At 45.0% G+C, this 24,039-nt stretch overlaps 1 protein-coding gene across 1 annotated transcript in view; it reads left to right on the top strand.

The window, feature by feature from the left end:
* The window catches only part of LOC138262462 (ATP-dependent translocase ABCB1-like), a 571,226-nt gene that overhangs the window by 54,133 nt on the left and 493,054 nt on the right, over positions 1–24,039 (top strand). Inside the window, exon 4 of the mRNA XM_069212358.1 lies at positions 18,651–18,822. Coding sequence (XP_069068459.1) covers positions 18,651–18,822 — 172 coding nt within the window. The remainder of the gene's footprint in view (positions 1–18,650; positions 18,823–24,039) is intronic.

Below are 24,039 nucleotides of genomic sequence, written 5' to 3'. Positions count from 1 at the left end.
TCATGATTTCTCAGGCTAGTGGCCACAATTCCCTGCACAGTGTCAGAGGGGGACCCAGGGCACTAGACCTCCCCTGTACTGCGTGGTCTGCAGGGACTATTGTTATGCCACTGCAAACAGGCACCTGGGGTATGGTGTTACCATTTGACAGATTTAGCCTGTATTATGGCCTACTACCCCTCAGAATATCTGCATCTTCCTGTTGATAAATCAATTCCATAATTGTGCAAAACGCACACTGTTGGAAAGTGGAGTATTGTTAAGAGCAGATAAGTAACTTCACTTAGCAATAGGCCACAAACCCCCTCTTGGTTCAGTCAAGATCTCAATAAATTAATCCATGCTCAACTTAATCTTTGCTCAACCCTTTGTAGCTTGTCCCATGATCAGCTAAGTTCAAATTAAGAGACAGGTATGTGAAGCATTTAGGGCCAGATATGTGAAATTTTATTTTGCAACTCGCAATTTGCAATCTGTTTGGGAATTGCTAATTGCGAGTCGCAAAAGAAAATATACCACAGTGTCATGCACTCTGTTTGGAATTCCCAATGGTGTCACAAATGACCTACCTCATAATTATTCATGAGGTAGGTCGCAATTTGTGATCCCTTTGGGAATGACTGCACTCACAGGAATGATGGCCGGCCAGGGACAGCAGACCACCATGCCTAAGACTGCTTTATATATAAAACAGTTTTCTTTAAAAAATGCAGCCCATTTTCCTCAAAGGAAAACAGGATTCATTACAAAAAAATGAAAAGTTTCCTTTTCATTTTTTCAGAATAGGCAGTGGTCCATGGGACCACTCTCTGCTCTGAAAACATTTTGGTACCCCCATTCTCAAAGGGGGAGAGGTCCCTTGGGGATCCCTTCCAGTTTGCGAATGGGTTACCACCAACTTGAAATTGGTGGTAGCTGCGATTGTTTGCGACGGCATTCACTGCCGCAAGACAATCTTACATAACACTGCAACTCGCTATTTGGAAGGGACACCCTCGGCATGCCCCTTCCACATAGCGACTCACAAACCTATTTTGCTATTTGGTAAATAGATTAGCGAATTGCAAAATAGGGTTGATACATACCAAAATGCTTTTTTCTTACCGCAAATGGCCCGATGTGACAAGAAAAAATCTATGTACATCTGGCCCACTATATCAATAAAATAGTAAATAAGTAAAACACAACACACAATAAAAATCCAAAACCATTTAATAAAAATAGGACATATTTTTATTTTTTAAATGACACCAAAATTACACTGTAGGAGGCTGGCCTGGCTTGTAGTGGGTACCAAGGGGTACTTACACTCTCTACCAGGTCCAGTTATCCCTTATTACTGTAGAAGAGGTGTTTCTAGCACCTTAGGCTGATAGAAGGTAGCTATAGCTGAGCAGCTTAGGCTGAACTAGGAGACATGCAAAGCTCCTACTATACCACTGGTGTCATATGCACAATATCATAAGAAAACATAATATACTAAAAATAAAGGTACTTTATTTTTATGACAATATGCCAAAAGTATCTCAGTGAGTACCCTCAGTATGAGGATAGCAAATATACACAGGATATATGTACACAATACCAAAAATATGCAGTAATAGCAAAAGGAAGTAATGCAAGCAATGTAAAGTTACAGTAGATTGCAATAGGAACACATAGGTATAGGGGCAACACAAACCATATACTCCAAAAGTGGAATGCGAACCACGAATGGACCCCAAACCTATGTGAGCTTGTAGAGGGTCGCTGGGACTGTAAGAAATCAGTGAGGGTTAGAAAAATAGCCCACCCCAAGACCCTGAAAAGTAGGTGTAAAGTGCACCTATATTCCCCAGAGAGCACAGAAGTCGTGATAGGGGAATTCTGCAAGGAAGACCAACACCAGCAATGCAACAAAGGTGGATTTCCAGACGAGAGTACCTGTGGAACAAGGAGACCACGTCCAAGAGTCGCGACAAAGTCGAGATTGGGCAGATGCCCAGGAAATGCCAGCTGAGTGTGCTAAGAAGCTGCCACCAGATGGTAGAAGCTGTGGATTCTGCAAGAACGAAGAAGATTAGGAACTTCCCCTTTGGAGGATGGATGTCCCACGTCGTGAAGAAGCTTGCAGAGGTGTTCCCATGCAGAAAGACTGCAAACAAGCCTTGCTAGCTGCAAGGGTTGCAGTAAGGGTTTTTGGATGCTGCTATGGCCCAGGAGGGACCAGGATGTTGCCAATTGCGTGAGAAGACAGAGGGGGCGCCCAGCAAGATAGGAAGCCCTCACAGAAGCAGACAGCACCCGCAGAAGTGCCAGAACAGGCACTACAAAGAGGAGTGAACCAGAGCTCACCCGAAGTCACAAAAGAAGATCCCACGACGCCGGAGGGCAACTCAGGAGGTTGTGCACTGCAGGTTAGAGTGTCGGGGACCCAGGCTTGGCTGTGCACAAAGGAAATCCTGGAAGAGTGCACAGGGGCCGGAGCAGCTGCAAATCACGTGGTACCCAGCAATGCAGTCTAGCGTGGGGAGGCAAGGACTTACCTCCACCAAACTTGGACTGAAGAGTCACTGGACTGTGGGAGTCCCTTGGACAGAATTGCTGAGTTCCAGGGACCATGCTCGTCGTGCTGAGAGGGGACCCAGAGGACCGGTGATGCAGTTCTTTTGGTGCCTGCGGTTGCAGGGGGAGGATTCCGTCGTCCCACAGGAGATTTTTTCGGAGCTTCTAGTGCAGAGAGAAGGCAGACTACCCCCACAGCATGCACCACTAGGAATACAGTCGAGAAGGCTGCAGGATCAGCGATACAAGGTTGTAGTAGTCATCTTTGCTACTTTGTTGCTGTTTTGCAGGCGTCCTGAGCAGTCAGCTGTCGATTCCTTGGCAGAAAGTGAAGAGAGAGATGTAGAGGAACTCTGATGAGCTCTTGCATTCGTTATCTAAAGAATTCCCCAAAGCAGAGACCCTAAATAGCCAGAAAAGGATGTTTGGCTACCTAGGAAGGAGGATAGGCTAGCAACACAGGTAAGAGCCTATCAGAAGGAGTCTCTGACGTCACCTGCTGGCACTGGCCACTCAGAGCAGTCCAGTGTGCCAGCAGCACCTCTGTTTCCAAGATGGCAGAGGTCTGGAGCACACTGGAGGAGCTCTGGGCACCTCCCCTGGGAGGTGCAGGTCAGGGGAGTGGTCACTCCCCTTTCCTTTGTCCAGTTTCGCACCAGAGCAGGGCTGGGGGATCCCTGAACCGGTGTAGACTGGCTTATGCAGAGATGGGCACCATCTGTGCCCATCAAAGCATTTCCAGAGGCTGGGGGAGGCTACTCCTCCCCAGCCCTGACACCTTTTTCCAAAGAGACCCTCTCTCTGAGGAAGTCCTTATTCTGCCTTCCTGGGCCAAGCCTGGCTGGACCCCAGGAGGGCAGAAACTTGTCTGAGGGGTTGGTAGCAGCAGCAGCAGCAGCTGCAGTGAAACCCCGGGAAAGGCAGTTTGGCACTACCCGGGTCTGTGCTAGAGACTCGGGGGATCATGGAATTGTCACCCCAATGCCAGGATGGCATTGGGGTGACAATTCCATGATCTTAGACATGTTACATGGCCATGTTCGGAGTTACCATTGTGACGCTGTACATAGGTAGTCACATATGTACAGTGCACGCGTGTAATGGTATCCCCGCACTCACAAAGTCCGGGGAATTTGCCCTGAACGATGTGGGGGCACCTTGGCTCTTGCCAGGGTGCCCACACACTAAGTATCTTAGCACCCAACCTTTACCAGATAAAGGTTAGACATATAGGTGACTTATAAGTTACTTAAGTGCAGTGGTAAATGGCTGTGAAATAACGTAGATGTTATTTCACTCAGGCTGCAGTGGCAGGCATGTGTAAGAATTGTCAGAGCTCCCTATGGGTGGCAAAAGAAATGCTGCAGCCCATAAGGATCTCCTGGAACCCCAATACCCTGGGTACCTTAGTACCATATACTAGGGAATTATAAGGGTGTTCCAGTATGCCAATGTGAATTGGGGAAACTGGTCACTAGCCTGTTAGTGACAATTTGGAAAGCAAAGAGAGAGCATAACCACTGAGGTTCTGGTTAGCAGAGCCTCAGTGAGACAGTTAGTCATCACACAGGCAACACATACAGGGCACACTTATGAGCACTGGGGCCCTGGCTGGCAGGGTCCCAGTGACACATACACTGAAACAACATATATACAGTGAAATATGGGGGTAACATGCCAGGCAAGATGGTACTTTCCTACAGACACTAAATCCAATGTAGGGAACCAGAGATATGAATTTCTAAAGATTAAATGAAAAACAAATGCTTTCTAACTCCTAAAAAACAAAAGTGCCAGCCGGTGACATCTGGTCCCATTTGACCGGGGCAAAGTCAAAAGTTGAGGCTGATCCTGATGGATCCCTGCTCGGATACACTGAGCTGGAGGCCTCGGTCAATATTTTTCCTTCTGAATTTGTCACTTTTTTTTAGACTTTCTTCTCATCGTCCGGCAAAGTTCATCTTCAGGAAGGGTTTTCGATGCGATGATGGTGGCTTGACGCAGCACAGTGTCACAGCAACTCCTGGAAGTCTCATCGACTGGAAAAGCTCTGGAGGTTCAGCAGGACAAACCTAACATTCAGGCTGAGTTGCGGTTCGACGTCAGGGGCTAGACTCTCGATGATGGGTTGTCACCTTATGGAGCTTTTTTTTAAAGTTGCTCCACGCTTCTTCAATCTTCTGGATCTTCTTCCAGAAGAACATTTTGGGACCTTGAAGTGTCCACAAACTTGATCCAAGGTTCCAGAAGCTCTGAGTTGCTCCTTGGAAGTTGGGACTACAGTCCAGAATCCTCAAATGGACACTGCATGCTGGCCAGCTGGGCCCTTCTTGCAGAACCTGATGCAGGGGACTCTGAATAGCTCTTTTAAACCTGTAGCTTACAGGAAGTCCACTCTTGGAGTTGCAGATGTAAGGCAAAGTCATTTTCTTGTGAAGCCCAAAGTGTGCAGTCCTTGTGAGTGCAGCTCTCCTGATGCAGGTCAAGGGTCCAGCAGGCCAGTCCTTCTTCTCCAGTATCTTCTTACAGCAGGATTCTGAATTGCTGAGCAGCTCTGCCATATTTATCCTTGCTGCTAGGTTTGTAAGGCGGGTGCACTGGTGACCAATGGGGTGCAGGGTGCCACCCTCGGGGTGACCACTTTATGTGAAGTATGGCAAAAATCAATCCCAGAAAGCAACATCTTTACAAATCCAACATGGAGGAAATCTCCCCTTGAAGGTTACATCTGGCTGAGCCAACCCACTGGTGTGGCCAAGATTCCATAACACACCCCTTTCAGCCCCTCTTCTAATCTAATTATTGGGGCTCCCATTTGGCTGTCGGAACCAGAAATGTGGGAGGGCTGTGTATAAGTCCCAAGGGGCTTTCCCTTTGGCCACTCTCCCCCATCCTGCTCTGCCATCTGCTACAGTTGTTCTCCTCCCTCTAGATGTTTTTCTTTGTTTCAGCCCAAGACACTTCACATCTCATCAAGGGAGTTTGGCTCAGGCTGCCAGAGGCTGACCAATCAGGAAAGGGCAGTATAGGGAAGATTTTGGTAACTTTAAGTTCTAAAACTCTTTCTCTGTACTAGTTATAATAAATCTAATCATGGCAACTTGATAGTTTTATCTCCTTTCTAGGAGAAAAGAGATTTAATTCATTTTAGATAAAGTCTCCCTATGTTAGCCTCTGAAGCCAACTCACCTCATTGGCTGTTTCTCCCTCACCAAAACATATTTAATAAAGTCCCTGCTTATATTTGCATTGTACCCAACCCTTGGGGCACCTAGGGCAGACCTTAGGAGTGACTTATATGTAAAAATAAAGTAGTTTAGGACTTTTGAAGTACTTTTAATTCAAAAGTCGAATTTGGGTTTAACGTTAATATAAAAGCAGCCAGGAAAGCAGGCATGCCTTTAAAATGACATTGGACACCACAGCAGTGCACCTATGAGGGCACTAACTATGCAGGGGTCCCTAAACCTACATGTCCTACCATATACTAGGGACTTATAGGTAGGTTCTCAGAGCCAATTATAATTAGACCTTATTTGCATTTTAATCAGAGCACAGGCCCTGGGACTGGTTAGCAGTGCCCAGGGCACCATCAGAGTCAGAAAACACCAGTAATAGTGAAAAATGTGGGCAAAAAGTGAAGGGGCTTCTGCAAGCCGACCTGTTTCCTCACACACACAACTACAAGCGTATGGTAAATATGTACTTAACAACAGGGCACCAACTTCCATGGTGATTGAGTAGATATGCCTCCCTGCTCACAGCATCTGACTTTCAGTGCTTCAACTGGTGTACAGTGCAGTGAACACCAAACACCAGGCTCATAAGCTAGTGCACTTTCTCCCTTCACTCCTTGTGCTGCTTTGTGGGATAGCCTAGCAGATAATGGGCCAGCAGCAAAAGCAGGCCCCCAACTCTCTCTTAGACAAGTTCTTAACTCTGCCTTTCCCCAACAAGTCCCTATCTGCATTGTCCCCCTTTAACAGTATCTAAACTAAAATGTAACCTTACACCCTACTGCTATATCTACAATACCCCTAAATAGACTGGAACCCAACAATACAGTGACAAAAACAATTGACAAATACAACACAAAATTAACAAATCTGGCACACAACAGGGACCGCACAAACACCCGCAAGACCAAAGTTTGCAAAAACCACAAAGACCAATCACAAAACTCCTCCTAAAGCCAGTACAGACAAACGACTATGTGCTGAATTTAGGAAGAGTGGCTCTGCAATTAATGCAGCACCACTTTTCTTGTGCACCCATGTGCCCCCCTAACGCCACCATGTGTGCATTGTATTTATGGTATAGTGCACCATGGCGGTAGTTAGAACAATTGCTTCAAAACATTTTACGCTATTGTCGCACTTTGCTAGTGTAGCAAAGTGCAAGGAGGCCCATTGATTTAAATTGGTGAGTCATTTTAACGCCTGCTCTTTTCAATTTTACAGGCACCATTTTTTTCAGGACTCTTAATGGGGGAACGCTCCCTTGCATACATTATGCCTGGTACAGGCATAATGTGGCGCAAGGCGTTACAAAGAGGCACAGTGCATGCTTTGCTCTACTTTGTAAATGTAGCACGGGAAAAGGCCTCCTTAGCACCACCTTGTCATAAATTAACTTCACCCTTCTTAGGTTGCAGGATGGCACAGCTATTGTGTCATTTCGTGGAAGCATTGGACCCATTTTTGACAATTGCATCACTTTTTATGATGCATCGGTAGAGAAATAGCCAATGCATGATTAAGGCACAATGCATGCCAATACACAATGCATTGTTTTTGATACATTGGTGTTGATGCATGGCTTCCGTCGAATGCTCCGGGAACAATGCATTGTGCAAATGGCCAATGCGTGTGTTTTGATCCATGCAACTTGCCTATTATATGTGATATAGTGTAGTGAATTGTGCAAGCAGGTTTACACACCCTGGGCACACTTTCAGTGCTCATCTTTTCTTACCTGACAGGCTTGAAGACTTGGGATGTGTTGCATGTCTATGTTGAAAGTTCACCTATATGTGAGTCATTGCGTTCATGGTGCAGACATTATGACTGATTGTTAGACCTGACAACCTTAGGATGGTCATCCCCCAACTTTTTGCCTGCCTTCCTCCATTTTCCTGACCCTCTTTTTGATGGCTTTAGACTCTGCTGTGCACTTTACAACTGCTGACCAGTGCTAAAGTGCATTCGTGTATACGCTCTGTCCCCTAAACAAGGTAGCATTGGCTCCTACCCAATTGGCATATTTAATTTACTTGTAAGTCCCTAGTAAAGTGCACTAGAGGTGTCCAGGGCCTGTAACCTAAATGCTACTAGTGGGCCTGCAGCACTGATTGTGCCACCAACATAAGTAGCCCCTTAATCATGTCTCAGGCCTGCCATTGCAAGGCCTGTGTGTGCAGTGCCACTGCCACTTCAACTTGGCATTTAAACTACTTGCCAAACCTTAAACACCCCCTTTTCTACATATAAGTCGCCCCTATGGTAGTCCCTAGGTAACCCATAAGGTAGGGTGCTATGTAGGTAAAAGGCAGGACATATACCTATGTGTTTTACATGTCCTGGTAGTGGAAAACTCACCAATTCATTTTCCACTACTGTGAGGCCTGCTCCTCTCATAGACTAGCATTAGAATTGCCCTCATGTACTTTTAAGTGGTAGATTCTGATCTGGAAGGAATAGCCCTGTCATATTTAGTATTGCCACAATGGTAATGGGAAATCCTGCTTACTGGTGAATTTGGATTTAATATTGCTATTTTAGAAATCCCACTTTTAGAAAGTGGGCATTTATCTGCACTTACTTCCATCTGTGCCTTACAGCCTCTCTATAATCCACGTCCTGTTTGTGCTGGGTGACAGAACTCCTTGTGAATTCCACCCAGACAACCATAAACACAGGACTCTCAGTCACATCTGCATTCATCTGCATACTGAATGGGTCTCCCTGGTCATGAAGGGTGGAGGGGCACTCTCTTACACTTCAGAAGCCAATGGCTTGCCCTCACACAAAGGAATGATAACACCCCCACTGGGATCCTGGCAGAGAGGACTGGGCTGAAAGGGGAACTTGTGCACTTCAAAAGCACTATTTGAAGTTTCCCCCACTTCAAAATCATTTTGGGGTATATAAATTGGGCCCCTGACTCCACCAAATCAGACGCTTTTGGACCTACACCTGGACTCTGTCAGAGAGACTGCCTGGCTGCTCAAAGGACTCATCTGGACTGCTTTCTTGAAGGGCTGCTTTCCTGCTTGTTGCTCTGATGTCTGGTGCTCCTGATTCTGCTGGAAGGACTCAGCCTTGCTCCTAAAGAGCTCTCCCTGGGTGTCAAAATATCCTAGCATTGAAGAAAGGAACCAAGACAGCGCTCCTGAAAAACAAGGCATTGCCTTACAGCATCTCTACCTCTGCTGTCCCCGTGCATCATATTTTTGACGCAACCCAGGTACTGTGTGTTAAGAGGATACAACCACTGGTTTCTTAAGAACTGAGGCTCTTTGAAACGTTTAAAAAGTGTTATTTCAAATCAAGCATACTGGATTTTTGTTGTTTTTTAACTCTTATTTTATTCAGATAAATATTATCTATTTGTACCTGTGTGGTATATTTTTGCGGTGTTGAATTGTGGTGTCATGCCTCATGAAGTATTGGAGCTACATGGAGACATCCCAGAACAGCCATGGAACCCTCCCTTGCACACAGTGATGCTACTCTGCCTTTTGGCCAGCGTTGCCTTTCTCTTTACCTTTTCACCATTCAAAGTCAGAGAAAGTTGCTTTGCTTGCCTGTATGACTTGTGGGTTTGCATTACACATGTACCATGATGCATGTATGAGACACACCTGTCAGACATATGTCCCAGTGTTCATCAACAGACACAGAGATGGCTACTTGTTTCTGTTGGTTGATCTGTAATGTACTTCATTTTTGCTTATCAACAAGTACCTCATTTCTATATTGTTCATTCTGGAGTGTGTAATTTATTATGGAGTGCCTGAAGAAGTATGCATCATGCGCACTCCCGGGGTATCTTGAAAGCACATTTGTGAAAATTGCCCCAATGGTCCACGATGGCCTCATATCGATGGAGTACGTGTGCTTCCGGTTCCTGTACAGATGTGATGTTGTAGCATGGGTAACAAGTGGCAAATGTGTGAAGTCCATAGCCCTCAAGACATGTGGAAAGCCAGCAATGGCATAAAAGCCTTGCTTAGTGTCCAGCTGTTGTTGCTGTGTCTTGGGGAACAGGGGGTACTGGGGTATGAGGCTGATAATTGCATCCAGGCAAGAGGGGAGGGAAACAGAGAAAGATGGCTGGGATTTATCTGCCACTCTGGCTGCTGTGGTCATTGGGAATGAACCAGATGCCAGCATGTGGAGGACTTCTGTCAGCTTGATCTGTGGAGGGATGTTGGTGGACCTGTCAGCTGTTGGCTGCAGTTTTGGTGCAATATGGTTCATCAGGCTTATAATCCTCCCTGAGGTCAATGAGGGAAATCCTCTGGTGGTTGACACGCTACCTACTCCTGCACTGCCTACTTGGTGGTGGTGGAGGTGGTCTCTTCACAACTCCGAACATAAAAAGGTGCTCCTCCCTGGTGTGGTTGAGCTTGCCAAAGTGCTTTATGTGTGTACTATCTATGTACCAAAGCCAATGTGTCATTTCTTATGGCTGGGTTGCTGATGCACAGACATTTTGACACATTTCATGATCTGCACGCTGCTTGACGATGATGTGTCACTTTTTCCAAAAATCTCAGTGCATCAGTTTCACATTAGTATGTAAGTGGGAATACCTACCTTGCATATTTTAAAATGTGCGTTGTGCGGACAGTTCTGCCATAGGTATTTTCCAGCACAGGCCTACAAAAACGGAAGCTTTGGCCTAAACACTTTGCATTGTAAATATACTGTACTTACTGCACCTCAGGAGTCTAAAAAATAATGATGCAATCGTGGTGCAAGATGATTGTAAATATGACCCATAAGCTGCCTACACCAAAAAATTGCTAAGACCAATAAAAGACTGTCCTTTTTGAAATGGTGAATTCTTTGGTTGAAGAGAAATGCAGCTTGCTGGGTAAAATGTATACGGTCCTGGGATGCTGAAACCTGTAAAACATCCACTTCTCCAAAAGTGATTTTGGTGAGCAGATAAAATACCCCATTAGCATACTGCATCCATTGCAGAGATTAATGTGTAATTTAAAGACCATGCATTTGAATCACAATGGTTCCCTTCATCCTTTCATCCGTTCGGGGTGAGGTGGGTTTACAACACCTAATATCAGTGCCTAGATACCAGCCAAATGTCAGCTTGTGCTATAAATGTAATTATTGTTCATTATTGCTGATTTTATAGTGGAAGATATTTCCACAGTTTCAGTGGAGGAAATGTGAGGATTGTCTAAAGAAGAACCACTTGAATTACTGATATTGTATACTGCGGTTAAGATTCCTTGTGTTATTTGAAAAACCTGGAATCACCTAAAACTCAAGATGGATTTTTAGCAGTTTTCAGAAAGATATAGGGGGTGATTCCGACCCTGGCGGTAAAAACCGCCAGGGCCGGGGTCCGTGGGAGCACCGCCAACAGGCTGGCGGTGCTCCTTTGGGCATTCTGACCGCGGCGGTACAGCCGCGGCCAGAAACGGAAAGTCGGCGGTGTACCGCTGACTTTCCGCTGCCCAGGGGAATCCTCCATGGCGGCGCAGCTTGCTGCGCCGCCATGGGGATTCCGACCCCCATACTGCCATCCTGTTCCTGGCGGTTTCGGCCGCCAGGAACAGGATGGCGGTATGGGGTGTTGTGGGGCCCCTGGGGGCCCCTGCAGTGCCCATGCCAATGGCATGGGCACTGCAGGGGCCCCCGTAAGAGGGCCCCACTTAGAATTTCAGTGTCTGCTTAGCAGACACTGAAATTCGCGACGGGTGCTACTGCACCCGTCGCACACCTTCCACTCCGCCGGCTCCATTCGGAGCCGGCTTCCTCGTGGAAAGGTGTTTCCCGCTGGGATGGCGGGCGGCCTTTTGGCGGTCGCCCGCCAGCCCATCAGGAAACCCAGAATGACCGCCGCGGTCTTGTGACCGCGGTACGGTCTCCTGCCGGTTCCCGCTTGGCGGGCGGCTCCCGCCGCCCGCCAAGCTTGGAATCACCCCCATAATCCTCCATGACTGCTTGACCATATGGAATAATAGAAGAATAGATTCGGGGTTTCCTAATAGTGATATTAGAAATAATGAGTATTGACCACAATAAATGTTGGCCTGTTTCTAGTTTACAGCATCAAGAAATACCTTTTTGTCCATATTATACTATGATCTTTGGACTCAGCTCTGTATCACCTGCTGAAAAATCCATCATCCTTACTGCCAATTGAATTGCCCTTGCAATGAACACTCAGTGGCCTATTCATAAGTGGCTTGCACCACCGATATGTCACTTTCTGTGATGCAGTGCAGAGAGAGAGAGATTTTATTGTTTAGTTACTTAAAACCATAACACAAAAAATAAAAATAGATAAGCACTATATAAAAAGGTAAAAAAGAAAAATCATTGTTCAGTCATTTCAGGTCGGCTCCATAGGAGCTCGCTTTAAATGATGGTTAAGTGTTGCTATTTAAACATTTTTCATTGCTCCAGTGTGAGTAGAGCAGCGCATAATGCCATTGTAGTCCATTGTCAGGCATTACGCCTGTCCGCCTCCTTTAGATCGACGGGGGCAGTGCTGCTCGTTTAAGTCCTGCTTTTGTGACACCTGCAGTAGAAACTTTACCAAGGCACAATTCAGTTGTAGGTCACCAGGTACAAAGCATGCCATTACTGCTCGTCTCCATGTCCGTATGCCCTTTTCATTAAATTTGCTCTTCAGTAGGGCTTTTCATTCTAGTGCGAGATGATTGCATGAACAAAGGACGTGGAGGAGATCTTCCGTGTCCTCACCGCACAGGTGGCAGATAGAGTTAGTTACGTCCCTCAACCAGGGGGCCGCATACAAGGCAAGTGGTAGGAGCCCAAGTCAGTACTTTAAGAAGTTGTCCTTTGTTTGTTTCGAGAAGCCCTGGTGAGGTATGGTTGTGGTGTCGAAGATGTGTAGGTATGCAGGGTCATCCAGGTGTGAGACCTCCTTGAGAAGGCTGCTTTGTCCTCCAGTTGTGATTGGAGCCTAAGTGATTTCCTAGCTGCTTTCTTAAAGGCATTGTGTGGGACTGAGGTCCTCCGCAAGTCCGTTAGTCTGGTCTTCTTAAGAGAGTTATCTAAGTGAATTCTGAATGGGGAGGTGTACTCAGTTTCAAGCTCTTGCCACAAATGATAGTTGAGAGTGCCCAGGGAGGTACCGCGGGCTTTGCTCCAAACGTTTATGTAGGCGACAGGTTGAGCCAGGGATTGGTTCAGCAGACCAAACTCCAAACTCAGTTGGGCAGGGGAGGTGAATCTGGGTATGTTAAAGATCGTCCGGTAAGCTTTGCTCACTGCACGATTTAAGATATCAGAGTCCCTGCCTCTTTGAGATTCACTCCCGTATTTTATAGTGAGGAGGAGCTTGGCCTTTATCACCTTTAAAAGGGGGGTGTATGATAGCCCATTCAGAAGGTTTTTTAGTCTTTTTAGTGAGAGTGCTATGGCTAGACTTTTTCTCATTATGCTTTCCCTTTGATGCACGAAGTTCCCCGATTTGTCAACAGTGAATCCAAGATATTTATACTTATCTGTGTGGACCAGTCGTGTCTCACCCCAGAACCAGGCTCTCGTGGATGGCTTTGACCTAATTGACAGTGTGCATGTTTTGCCAAAGTTTGCTGTCAAGGCATTTGTAGCTGTGTAGAGCTGAGTGGGGTTGAGTAGTCTCTGAAGGCCTACCTCCATGAGGCTGAGTAGTACGAGATCGTCGGCGTACATGAGGAATGGTAGCTCAAGGTCCTCAATTTTTGGAGGGTGCGAGTTTGTAAGGGGGAGTGCACCCGCTAAGTCTGCTAGATATAGATTGAACAGTGTGGGTGCCAGAACACACCCCTGTTTTAGGCCTTTGGTTGTAGGGATCCGCCTTGAAAGATAAGTGCCTGTGCCTAATTTTATCTGGACCCATGTGTCTGGGTGGAGAGCTATTATTAGGCATGGAAGTGGATGGGGAAGCCCCCAGGTTGCAAGATTCTTCCACAACCGGTTCCTGTCCGCATGGTCGAATGCCGCCTTGAAGTCAAAAAAGCATAGGTGGAGCTGACGTTTCAGTGCTTTTGCTTTGTCACTTAAGAGGGCAATGGCCGTGATGTTCGTGATGGTGCCGGTATGTTTGGAGAATCCTGTTTGAATCGTAGGGATTAATTCCTTTTCGGTAGCCCATGCCAGCAGATGATCCACTAACAGGCCTGCAAAGTACTTTGCGTTGTTGTCAATTAAGGCAATCAGACGATAGTTATCGGGTAGCGACCTGTACCCTATTTTTATAGATGAGGGAGATTATGGACCCCTTCCAGGACTCCTGGATTGTTCCTGTCAGACCTATTTCCAGGTAGATGGGTTCAAGAACCATTTCCCAGAAGTGTCTATTGTGCTTGAAGACTGCAGGCGGGAGGCCATTTGGTCCCGGGGCGCCATCTCTCCGGCCCTTGGCTAGCTGGTTATGTATAGTGACAGAATCGGTGAGTAATGAATACATAGTCTTTGGTGCAGGTATGTGTAGAGGAAGACTTCCTGGTGTGATCATGCTTTGTGTTTCAATGCTAAATTATATTGGTACGTTGAAATGCAGTCTGAGATATTTGGCCCAGACAGCTTTTGGTATATGCGACGTAATGGCACCATGGTATGGACGTGTGAGGTTGCATATTGTGCGCCAGAAGCGTAAGCTGTTGTTACTCCTTGCATCCGAATGTAGCCTGGCCCACAAGTCTTCATTGCAACTCCTATGGATTGCCCACTTTAGCTTTTTCAGTTCCTGTTTGTGGTGCCTTAGGTTTGTCAGAAGTTCTGGATTACCCAGGCTGCCATGCAGTCGCCTTATGCTGGAGTTGATTTTTCTCTTTGCATCTCGCAGTGCTGTCCTGTGGGATTGCGCCAGGTGAGTTGCTGCTGCAGGAGGTAGTGGTCGCCTGTTGGTAATTGGTGCCCAAAACATTCCGCTAAGCCTGGTTGTGAGTTGTTCCCTTTTCTGCACTTCCCTATCGTTAGTTGTTTCAAGTTCGAGATCCATTGCTGTTTTGATGAGTTGGTCAATGTTTGATTGCCCACATTTGACACGCTTGCAATTTGTGGTAAAAGTGATGATTTGTGCAATGTTTTTTTCTCCATTTCGGTTATCCCCAGTTTGATGGATACTTCCTGTGGGCAGTGATCACTCTCACACCTGTTGCCTAGCTGAAAAGAGGCTACTTGCTTGAATAGTGGAAGAGAAACTAATTTGTAGTCAATTGTGGTGGATGCTGTTGTTGAAAAATATGATGCTGCCGGAGGCAAGTCTTCAGTAAATCTGGCATTCAGGGCTCTTAGCTGTAACAGTTCTAAGCCATTGAGCAGCATCCTGCTGATCTTTGTTGGACGGCCATGTTTGTTAGCCCCTTGTGCTGGGAGGTCTCAGGTGCTTGAAAGAGCAGTTGTAGCTTTATCTGTTGAGGATCCTAGCAGGTGCAGATTGAAGTCGTCTGAGACGATGATGTCTGCCGCGTCAGCTATGATGCCGCTGCTTATGAAGTTCTTGAGGAGAGCCACTAAATTATTGGCTTCACTGAGTTTAGTTTTAGGGTGAAGGTATGTTTACAAGAAATATCTCTGCTGCGTACGCACTTGTTGTAGCGGCAATTGACACCATATTGGTGGAGTAGCAGGTAGAATGCATAGGGGTGACCCTAGCCGACAGTGCTAAGGAGACATAGGTGGCAAGGCCACCTTGCAGATGCCTATACTTCGCTATCCTGATTGCTGGGGTAATGAAACACATATAGCCCTGCAAGTGAAATGGTTCCTCCAGCCAGGTTTCCTGCATTAATATGATGTCAAAGGTGCTGTTGTATTTGATAAAATCAGGATCCTGTACTTTGGAGAGGAGGCCATTGACGTTCAATGAGCACATATGGAGGGTCTCCTTTATAGATGTAAAGGCCATCTTTTTTATCTAAAGTTTGTCACCCTTGCCTTTTGCAGTTGTTGATTGTTTTTGAAAACCACCTTAAGTCTTCATTGTTTGAGAAGAGGTTGACTGAGGTGATGGATTTTTGGGGCCGAGATTCCCCTCTAGCAGTCCTGGAGGAACTTGAGTTTACCAGACAGCAGCCTCGAGCGCTCCTGAGTACGGAGCGTGTTTCCCAGCACTGGGGGCCTGGTTCTAAAGCGGGATCTGGTGTTAGCAGGTGAGTTGGGTAGCCAACCTCACAGTAAGTGGTAATACTGATACCCCAGCGTTCGAAGGTTGTACTTTCTCCTAGGATTGTTTGGACAATCAGGCTTGTCTTCCATGTGGCTTTAGTGGGTTCGGGAGGGGTGGGGTTAGTTGGATGGAGAAATTCAACTGCTAGAAGTTCAATTGAATTGAGGCCACTTGTGGAGGGGATATGTGAGAGTACCCAAAGGATGTTCCCCCTGTTCAGAATGTCGCCAGATCCTTTGGATTGGCGTGTGAAAAATTAATGAGTTGGTGGTGGCCGAATCTGGTAAAGTCTTGAATTTCTGCAGGGGATGCCAAAGGGACCCTAGGACGGGGTCTTCTCCCTGGTTCCAACAACTGTTAGTCCTGTTGATTGTAAAGTTTTCCAATTGTGCATGATATGTGGGGCTAGGAGGCGTAATAGATGCTCTCAGGGCCTGAGGAGGAGGAGCCGTTGGCTGGACCAGGGAGGGGGTGGGGGAAGTTACTTGTGTGGGGGAAGTTACTTGTGTGGATTGACTGTGACTTCCAGAAGGTGCAGTACGGAGTTCCCCAGTGTTGCCCGTCCCTTCTACAGACCAGGGGTGGTTGCTTTTGGCAGCGTTCTTCTGTTTTGTAGCCACGTTCAAGGATGGAACTGCCAAGATTATTGTCAGAGCAGGTGACCCGGGGGACATAACTTCTTTGGAGGTCCAGATGTCAGGTACTGTTAGTTTAGGTGCTGCATCTGGGATCGCTCCGATCCCTGCGATACGCTTCTTGCGGCCTTTCCTCCGTTGAGTGCGTCTCTGCTTGGCGTTGAGTTTCACCGCAGCTTTGTTGTCCCCAGGGCTGCCAGATAAGAGTATGTCCCTTGAAGGTGGCAGCGCGGTTACTGTTGGAGTCGGATTGCAAGAGTTTGCGATCACTGGAGTCTCCTGGAGGGGCCTTTTGCACTGTCACGGCTTTTTGATCCCAGGCGGATGGTTGTGGTCTCGAGTGCGTCCGAGTGAGTCTTTCCCTGGAGTAGTATGGTAGGGCCAGGAGAGGGATGCAAGTGTGGATGCTGGCTGGAGGGTCTCATCTTTAGAGATGCACAGAGGTTGGTTAGCATCAAAGGTAGCGTGGCTAGTTTGTCAATTATGGGGCCACACAGGAAGCTTGTAGAAGAATTTGTGGAGTTTTCTTGTGGTTGCATAAAGAGGGATTTGAGGTTGCCTAATTTCTCATCAATACCTGCCACGAATACTGCCAAGGTGTTGAGAAGGGTTACCTGAACGTCCATTTTGTCCGATTGGTAGTGGAGTGCTTCAACTAGGAGCTGCAAGGTGTTGAGCAGGGAGGCCCAGGTGCCATCCGTGTGCGGATTGAGATGGTTTGAGGCAGGTTCCTGTCCAGTTGTTGATGTGGCACTAGTGTTCATGCTTGCTCTGTTCCTTGCACCGTCATTGGGAGACGGTTGGCTTGGAAGTGGAATGGCCTGGTTTTTCTTTGGCTTGTGGTCTGGAGATTGCTGGCTAGGCTCTGGGGTGAGTCTAGTGACAGAAGGGGAGTCTTGAGAACATGCAACAAGCAGATCTTCCCACTCCTGTGTTTTTAGGTAAGTTAGGGTTTCTGCATCCGCTTCACTTTTTGTGATGCACCAGCAGCACAGGCTGCAGACCCATAGCGACAAGGCCACGCAAAGCCACTTTGCGTGGCTTTTCATGGCCTTGTAGATATGAAGTAGGACATCACAGCACAAGTCGCTGCATTGCCTTACCCTGCAACAAAATATTAATTCCATGGGCAAGGATTTTGGCACATTCTGAGATATACAAGGATTTGTAAATCTGGGAATGCGTCAAAATCCTACGCCTCCCAGGGGAGGCATAACGAGGAGAAATATATTTATTTCTCTTAATTTTTTCCTCTTTCTATGTGTTCAGAATTCTGCACATAGAACGAGGAAAACACTTTCATTGATTGCTTTTGTGTGGGAAGGTGTCCCTTCCTGCACAAAAACAATGATTCCCGCAGCAAAGACACCCATGCAACATAGTGCAAGGGTGCCTGCATTGGCGCACGGCAGCAAATTGTGCACCAGCTAAGTGGAAGAGGACAGGAATGTGTTCTATCTCATAGATACAGCACATTCCTGTCCTTTTCTTTTGACGCAGGGCAGCACAGCAAAGTGACTTGATGTGCTGTCCTGTGTCAATAATTAGTACATGTGCCCCGAGTGTAAAATGTGTTACTTTTTTGTGTTAAATGTAGTGAGACATTACACACAAATCAATAAATGCTGCACAGCTAAAATCTGAAACCATTTATATAAAATATTTTTTTAAACAATTGAGAATTAGACAAGCTAGATGAGTCTTGAAAATGCAATTTGCAACTACCTGCTGATCATCTCTAAACACATTACATGAAATTTAGAGGCATATTGTTATGCTAACAGTACTACTGATCTACCAGCTAGTCATAAATGATCGATATTATCCAAATAGTCCCTTACCATATGCATATACTCTTTATATACATATTTTCTTCACCCAGATGTGGGTCATTATGTTACCCACTAATATTTAACTGATTATTGATTGCCAAAGTGATCATTTAAATATAGCCCATCAACATTTGGAGTTTTATTTATATCACTGTGCTTTGTATGTAGGAAACACATATTAATTTGACTGTGTCATCATGTTTGTCTCTCTCTATTTCTCTTGTCCTCACCTCCTTAACCTTCATCTCTTTTCATACAGTGACATCAACACCATTCGTGATGGCCTTGGTGACAAATTTTCAATGTTTGCACAGTATCTTTCTACATTTGTGGCAGGGATGGTCATTGGATTTGTATACGGCTGGAAATTAACACTAGTGATTTTATCAGTCTGTCCATTACTTGCTGCATCAGCAGCTGTGTGGTCAAAAGTAAGTAAATGAAGAACAATTTTAAGAGAAAACTTTGCCTGTTTTTTTTTTAAACCTGTTACCTATAAAAACATAGATCTAATCTCCATCCCAAAAAATAGCATAAGTACTGCAGCTAAATCTGTGGAAATAAATGCTATTAGGAATACTTGTGTTATTATATGTCTTACCAATAGTGCAGTAGAGAAGACAAAAAGAACCGTTTGGATATGTTGTGATTAATTTGGTGAAGTCTATTCTTTGGAATTGAATGATGTATTAAGTCCATGTAGATTCTTTTATGGTGCCTGGGCAAATGGCCACCTGGGGTGTACAAGTAGGTGAATAATTCTATGTGCAATACCCATGTCTTCATTTCTTTCAAACACAGCTATTAAAAAACAGAAGTGAACTCCAGGCTTTCTTTGAGGGGCTTGGCATTCTTGATTCATGAACTGCCCTCAGAGAAAGGATCTATCAGCTCCACATTGTCGCTGCAACCAGCGTGGGGGGGATCAGGAAATTCCATGCACTTCAAAGACAATGTCTAGAATCTTCTCCAACCTTCCAGAAGGTGGGCACCAAGGTTTAAAAAGGGGGTCTTAGACACCAACTCTTCAGTACACTTCTGGACCTGTGAATACTCTGCTAAGAAGGACTGCTGTGCTGCTGAAAGAACTGCCACTCTGCCTGACTGCTGCCCTGCTCTGCTGCCCTGCTGCTCTCTTGTCTGGACCTGGTAAGGATTGGGCCTGCATCACTTAAACCCAGAACCCCAGAGTGATTTCAGGGGCTAGTTGACTGTCATTCTGATCTGAAGCCTCAGGGATGCCACAGGCGTCCAACAACCTTGCACCTTGGCACTGCAATCTGTGAGTTTACCCTGCCAAGTGGTGCTACCCCAGTCCTAGACTCTTGGAATTGGGCCCAGGGTGCTTTTCCAGCCTCTTTGTATCCAGCGGAACTGAAACATCTCCTCTGCTGAGCAGCACAACCTCAAGCAAAATCAATGCATTGCAACTGCTGCTTGGATTGGACCCGTCACAAAGACCTGCATCACCACCACAGCCTGCAACCACGTCAGAACCGCTGCTGTAGAAGGCATCCTCTGCACAGTCCCTTGTATCCTATGTCAACGGCAGCCTTGATGAAGACATCAGACTCCGCACCGCAGCCTCACAGCTCCTTGTAAGTGAAGCATCGCCTCAACTGTGTGACGCAGCCTCAACATTGGACTTTGCATCTCAAGCCCTCATCAGTGGTGTAACGTCTTCCCCAGCCAGGGGTACCTGGCAATAACTATGCCACACACAGAGCTGTGTATTACATGTCTTTGTATGTCTGCATGTAACTGCAAACTCAACATTTTAAACCTGCAATCACTTCACTACGTTCTCACACTTTCGTCACAGTTCTTCTGAGTCTTTCAGAAGCCAAAAGGGTTACGTCATTCATAACTCACACGACACAACATCACCCCCTCTGTTAAATAAAAAAAATATATATTTTTGACAAACTATACACAACCATAGGTTTTCAATGAGCCTTCATGGTGTTCTAATTACTTGATCCGATCGTGTCTTTGGAAAATGGGAAACAGCAATAGAAGTGTCCAGGATCTGCGTTGGTGATGCAGAAGCAATGGCAGTCTGGAGTTTGTCAATTTTCATTTCTGAACCAATCTTTACAATGAAGAATGGTAAGCCACATATTGCAAGAAATGCGAGAAATTTTGCTTCATGGATTTTCCAGGACATTGGGCAGTCACCCTGTGTCCTTTGCTGGTTACAACATGGAATGGCCCAGTCTCAATTTTTTCTTGTCTGATGGACAAAAACTCGATCTCCTCTTATGAAAACAATGTCTTTGGCATGTTGTCACTTGTCTCCATAGGCCGTCATACTTTTTTACGATTATAGTCTTTAGTACAGGTTTCATTCCTCAGCACCTGATCTTGTGTTGGTCCATTGAGGTAACTTGGTCATCATTGCTCTACCAACCATCAAAGTTGCAGGGCTTTCACCTGTGTTTGAGTGAGGAGTTGAGCAGTAAGCTTGTAGGGTTAGCATTCAGGTTTTAGATTGAGCTTTTCCAATATGGCATGCTGAACAGCTTTTTATAATGTACTCATGAAACGTTTGACAAAGCCATTAGCCTAGAGCCAAAGAGGTGTGATCTTCTGATGCTTCATATTATTATGACTGAGAAAATCTCTGACTTCTCGACTGTTGAAAGGTGGGCTATTGACAGATTTTAAGATGGCAGGAATACCCATGTTGCAAGGATACCATCTAATCTCTCTCTTGAGTGATAGATGGGAGATCTTCTACCAATGGAAAATGGGAGTATTCATCAGCAATCACCATCAGGTGATGTTTATTGTCAAGAGCACTGAAGAAGTCACCAGCAATATTTCCATGCATGCTTTGGCAGCTCTGACATGCTTAAGGGGTGTTGAGTGGTTTGCAATGACAGGCAGTACATAGGTGAAAGACCTTCAACTCTGTTTTGTTGAGATGAGGAAACCAAACTCGGTCATGGAGAGCTCGTTTTGTAGTAACAATGTCCTTCATGGCCACTTGAGTTATCTGTTGTTGCAGCCTCTCTGGAATAATAGTATTTAAACCTTCCAGGATAATGCCTTCTTGAATCACTGATGGGTCATTTTTGACATTCTTGAACTTCTGATATTCAAGACTGATTTGTGATAAAGTCTTTCAGTTTTAACATGTCACTATCTTGATTGATGGCAGTGATGATTTTCCCCAATGTTTAATTTCACAATTAAGTTTATGTAGTCTTCAGTTGTCTTGAAGGGGTACCATGACAGTACATAGGCACTTTGGAAAACCGCCACCAGGGTTTTAATCCTTCCCTGGACAATGCACAATTGTAATTTTGTACTCTTGTAATTGTAGAGCCCAGTGTTCAATGAGAGTAGGCAACATGGCTTTTTGATTGCCAAATATGGTAAACAATGCTTGATTATCTGTCATAAGCATGAAAGGCATTCCGTACAAGAACACATGTAATATTAAAAAACCCACACCACTGTTAGAATTGCTTTTTGAGGTTGTAAATAAGCACGTTCAGTTTGGGACAAACATTTCCTTGCATTTACCATAATACGTCTTTGAGCATTTGGTTGTCCACTGTGCTGTGAAAGGATTGCGCCTAACCTGAAAGTGTCAGCAACAACTTCAGAATGGAGTTTTGAATCAAAATATTCCACTTCAGTAGCCTTCTCAATAGCTTGTTTAATTATTTTAAAGCCTTGCTCATGTAGCCAATGAAATGAGCACACACAGTGGTAAAGTCTTGTTTCTTTCTGGAACAGTAACTAGCCAGAATGAACTTAACATGGAAACCTCTTGTGGGGTTCACAACATTTGCACTTTAGTAGGATCAAGTGTCATGCCCCCATTAAAAAAGATATTGCCAAAGAACTTTAGCTTTGTCCTACTGAACTCAATTTTCTCAGCATTCAAAGTTAAACTGGCATCATCCAGTAAACACCACACCTGCTTGAGAGCTTTATTCTGCTTCTTCTGTGTAGCTCCGAAAACCAGTATGTCATCACTATAGTTGAAAGCATTCATGACAGGCTGCATGATACATCTTATGACATCTTGAAAAACCTCTGCAGCTGATGACACCTAAAAACTTTGGGCCTAAATCACATTTTGGCAGAGGGGTTACTCCGTCACAATGATGATGGGTAGCCCATCCGCCGAAATATAAATTCCATAGGCTATAATGGGATGTATATTTCATCAGACGAGCTATCTGTTACCCATTTGATGGAGTAACCCATCCGCCAAAATCTAAATCAGGCCCTTAGTCTTTTATATTGAAATAGACAAATGCATGTAGAAAAGGTTGTAATGTACCAACAATTCTCCTTGAGTTCTAACTGATGATACCCTTTATTTAAATTGAGGTGAGAGAAGACTCTGCCACCATTCAATTGAGTTATCACATCAGCAATGTGTGGACCTGGGTGTCATTCTCTTTCAATTGCCTTATTCACTTGACGCATATCCACACAGATTTGTACAGCTCCTTCACTGGCCTTTTTGGGAAATACTACTATGGGAGAAACCCATGGTATTGGGCCAGTACAATGCTGAATGATATCATGTTAAAGTAATGATTTGAGTTGCTTTACAGCAGCCTCTTATAAATGAAATGCAATACGTCTGTGTCTCTGTGCAACAGGACATACATCCTCATTAATATGCTATTGTACTTTAATAGTCTTAGGGTTTCCTAACCCATGAAACAGAGATGAGAACTGACTTACTATTTTGTGATGACCATTCATGTTGGAGTTCATCCAGATCAGTCCTATATCAGCAGCTATGTTAAAACTGAGTAAACAGGCAATTCACACCGTACATTGAAGCACATGAATGGGCGCTTGCACTTTTGTCATCTTGTGTTTCATTGTTGCTATGAATGAACCTTGATTTTTCAATGGTGTTGACACAGATTATGTGTATACTTTAGTTTTCGACTGCATCAGTTGTGGTAATGGAGATAGTTCATTATATTTCTCTTCGCAACACACTACTGTCAATAATGAAAGGTAATGAACATCCATTTAAATTAGGTGCACTTTTTGGACAATGTTTGAATGACTTCGGTGCTTTTTCATATCAACTTTTCTTTGACTGATAATTCTCTTCACACACAGCCAGTCCCACATGGGCACACTTTTCTGAGATAAACATCAACATTGTACAATCATCTTCTTCACTTTCACTTGATATTGATAGACAGGAACCTTTTGACGATGATTTAGATGAGAATTGACTTTGGTGTTGATTTGTCTTAACTAATGTCGCAAGGATTTTCGCTCAGCATTCGTCATTTGAATGAATCTGACAGCTATCCATCAGTAACTCAAAGATGTCTTGCATCCTCATCATTAAATACATTAAACCTACAGTGCTTGATGAGCATATCTAGTCTCTCAACAGATTTGTCTATGATTTCACCAACTCTTTGTCATCCTTCACTGAAAATGTTCCATTCATAATCTACATTCAGTATTAGATTGAACTTGTGTTTCAAGGCTTCTTTAATTTGACAGCATGCAACTTTATCACTTTGCAGCATTTACTTCATCACTTCTTTTACACCTTCACCAGCAAGATTCTTGAAGTATTTGATCATCTTCCTGTTATCTGTTTCTTATAGTGCATTAATGAAATCATCAAATGTCTCTATTCAAGT

The sequence above is a fragment of the Pleurodeles waltl genome, chromosome 10 (genome assembly GCF_031143425.1).
Source record: "Pleurodeles waltl isolate 20211129_DDA chromosome 10, aPleWal1.hap1.20221129, whole genome shotgun sequence".
Classification (NCBI taxonomy): Eukaryota; Metazoa; Chordata; class Amphibia; order Caudata; family Salamandridae; genus Pleurodeles; species Pleurodeles waltl.
Note: the sequence above shows the minus strand (reverse complement) of the source record. Positions and strands in the feature narration are given on the sequence as shown.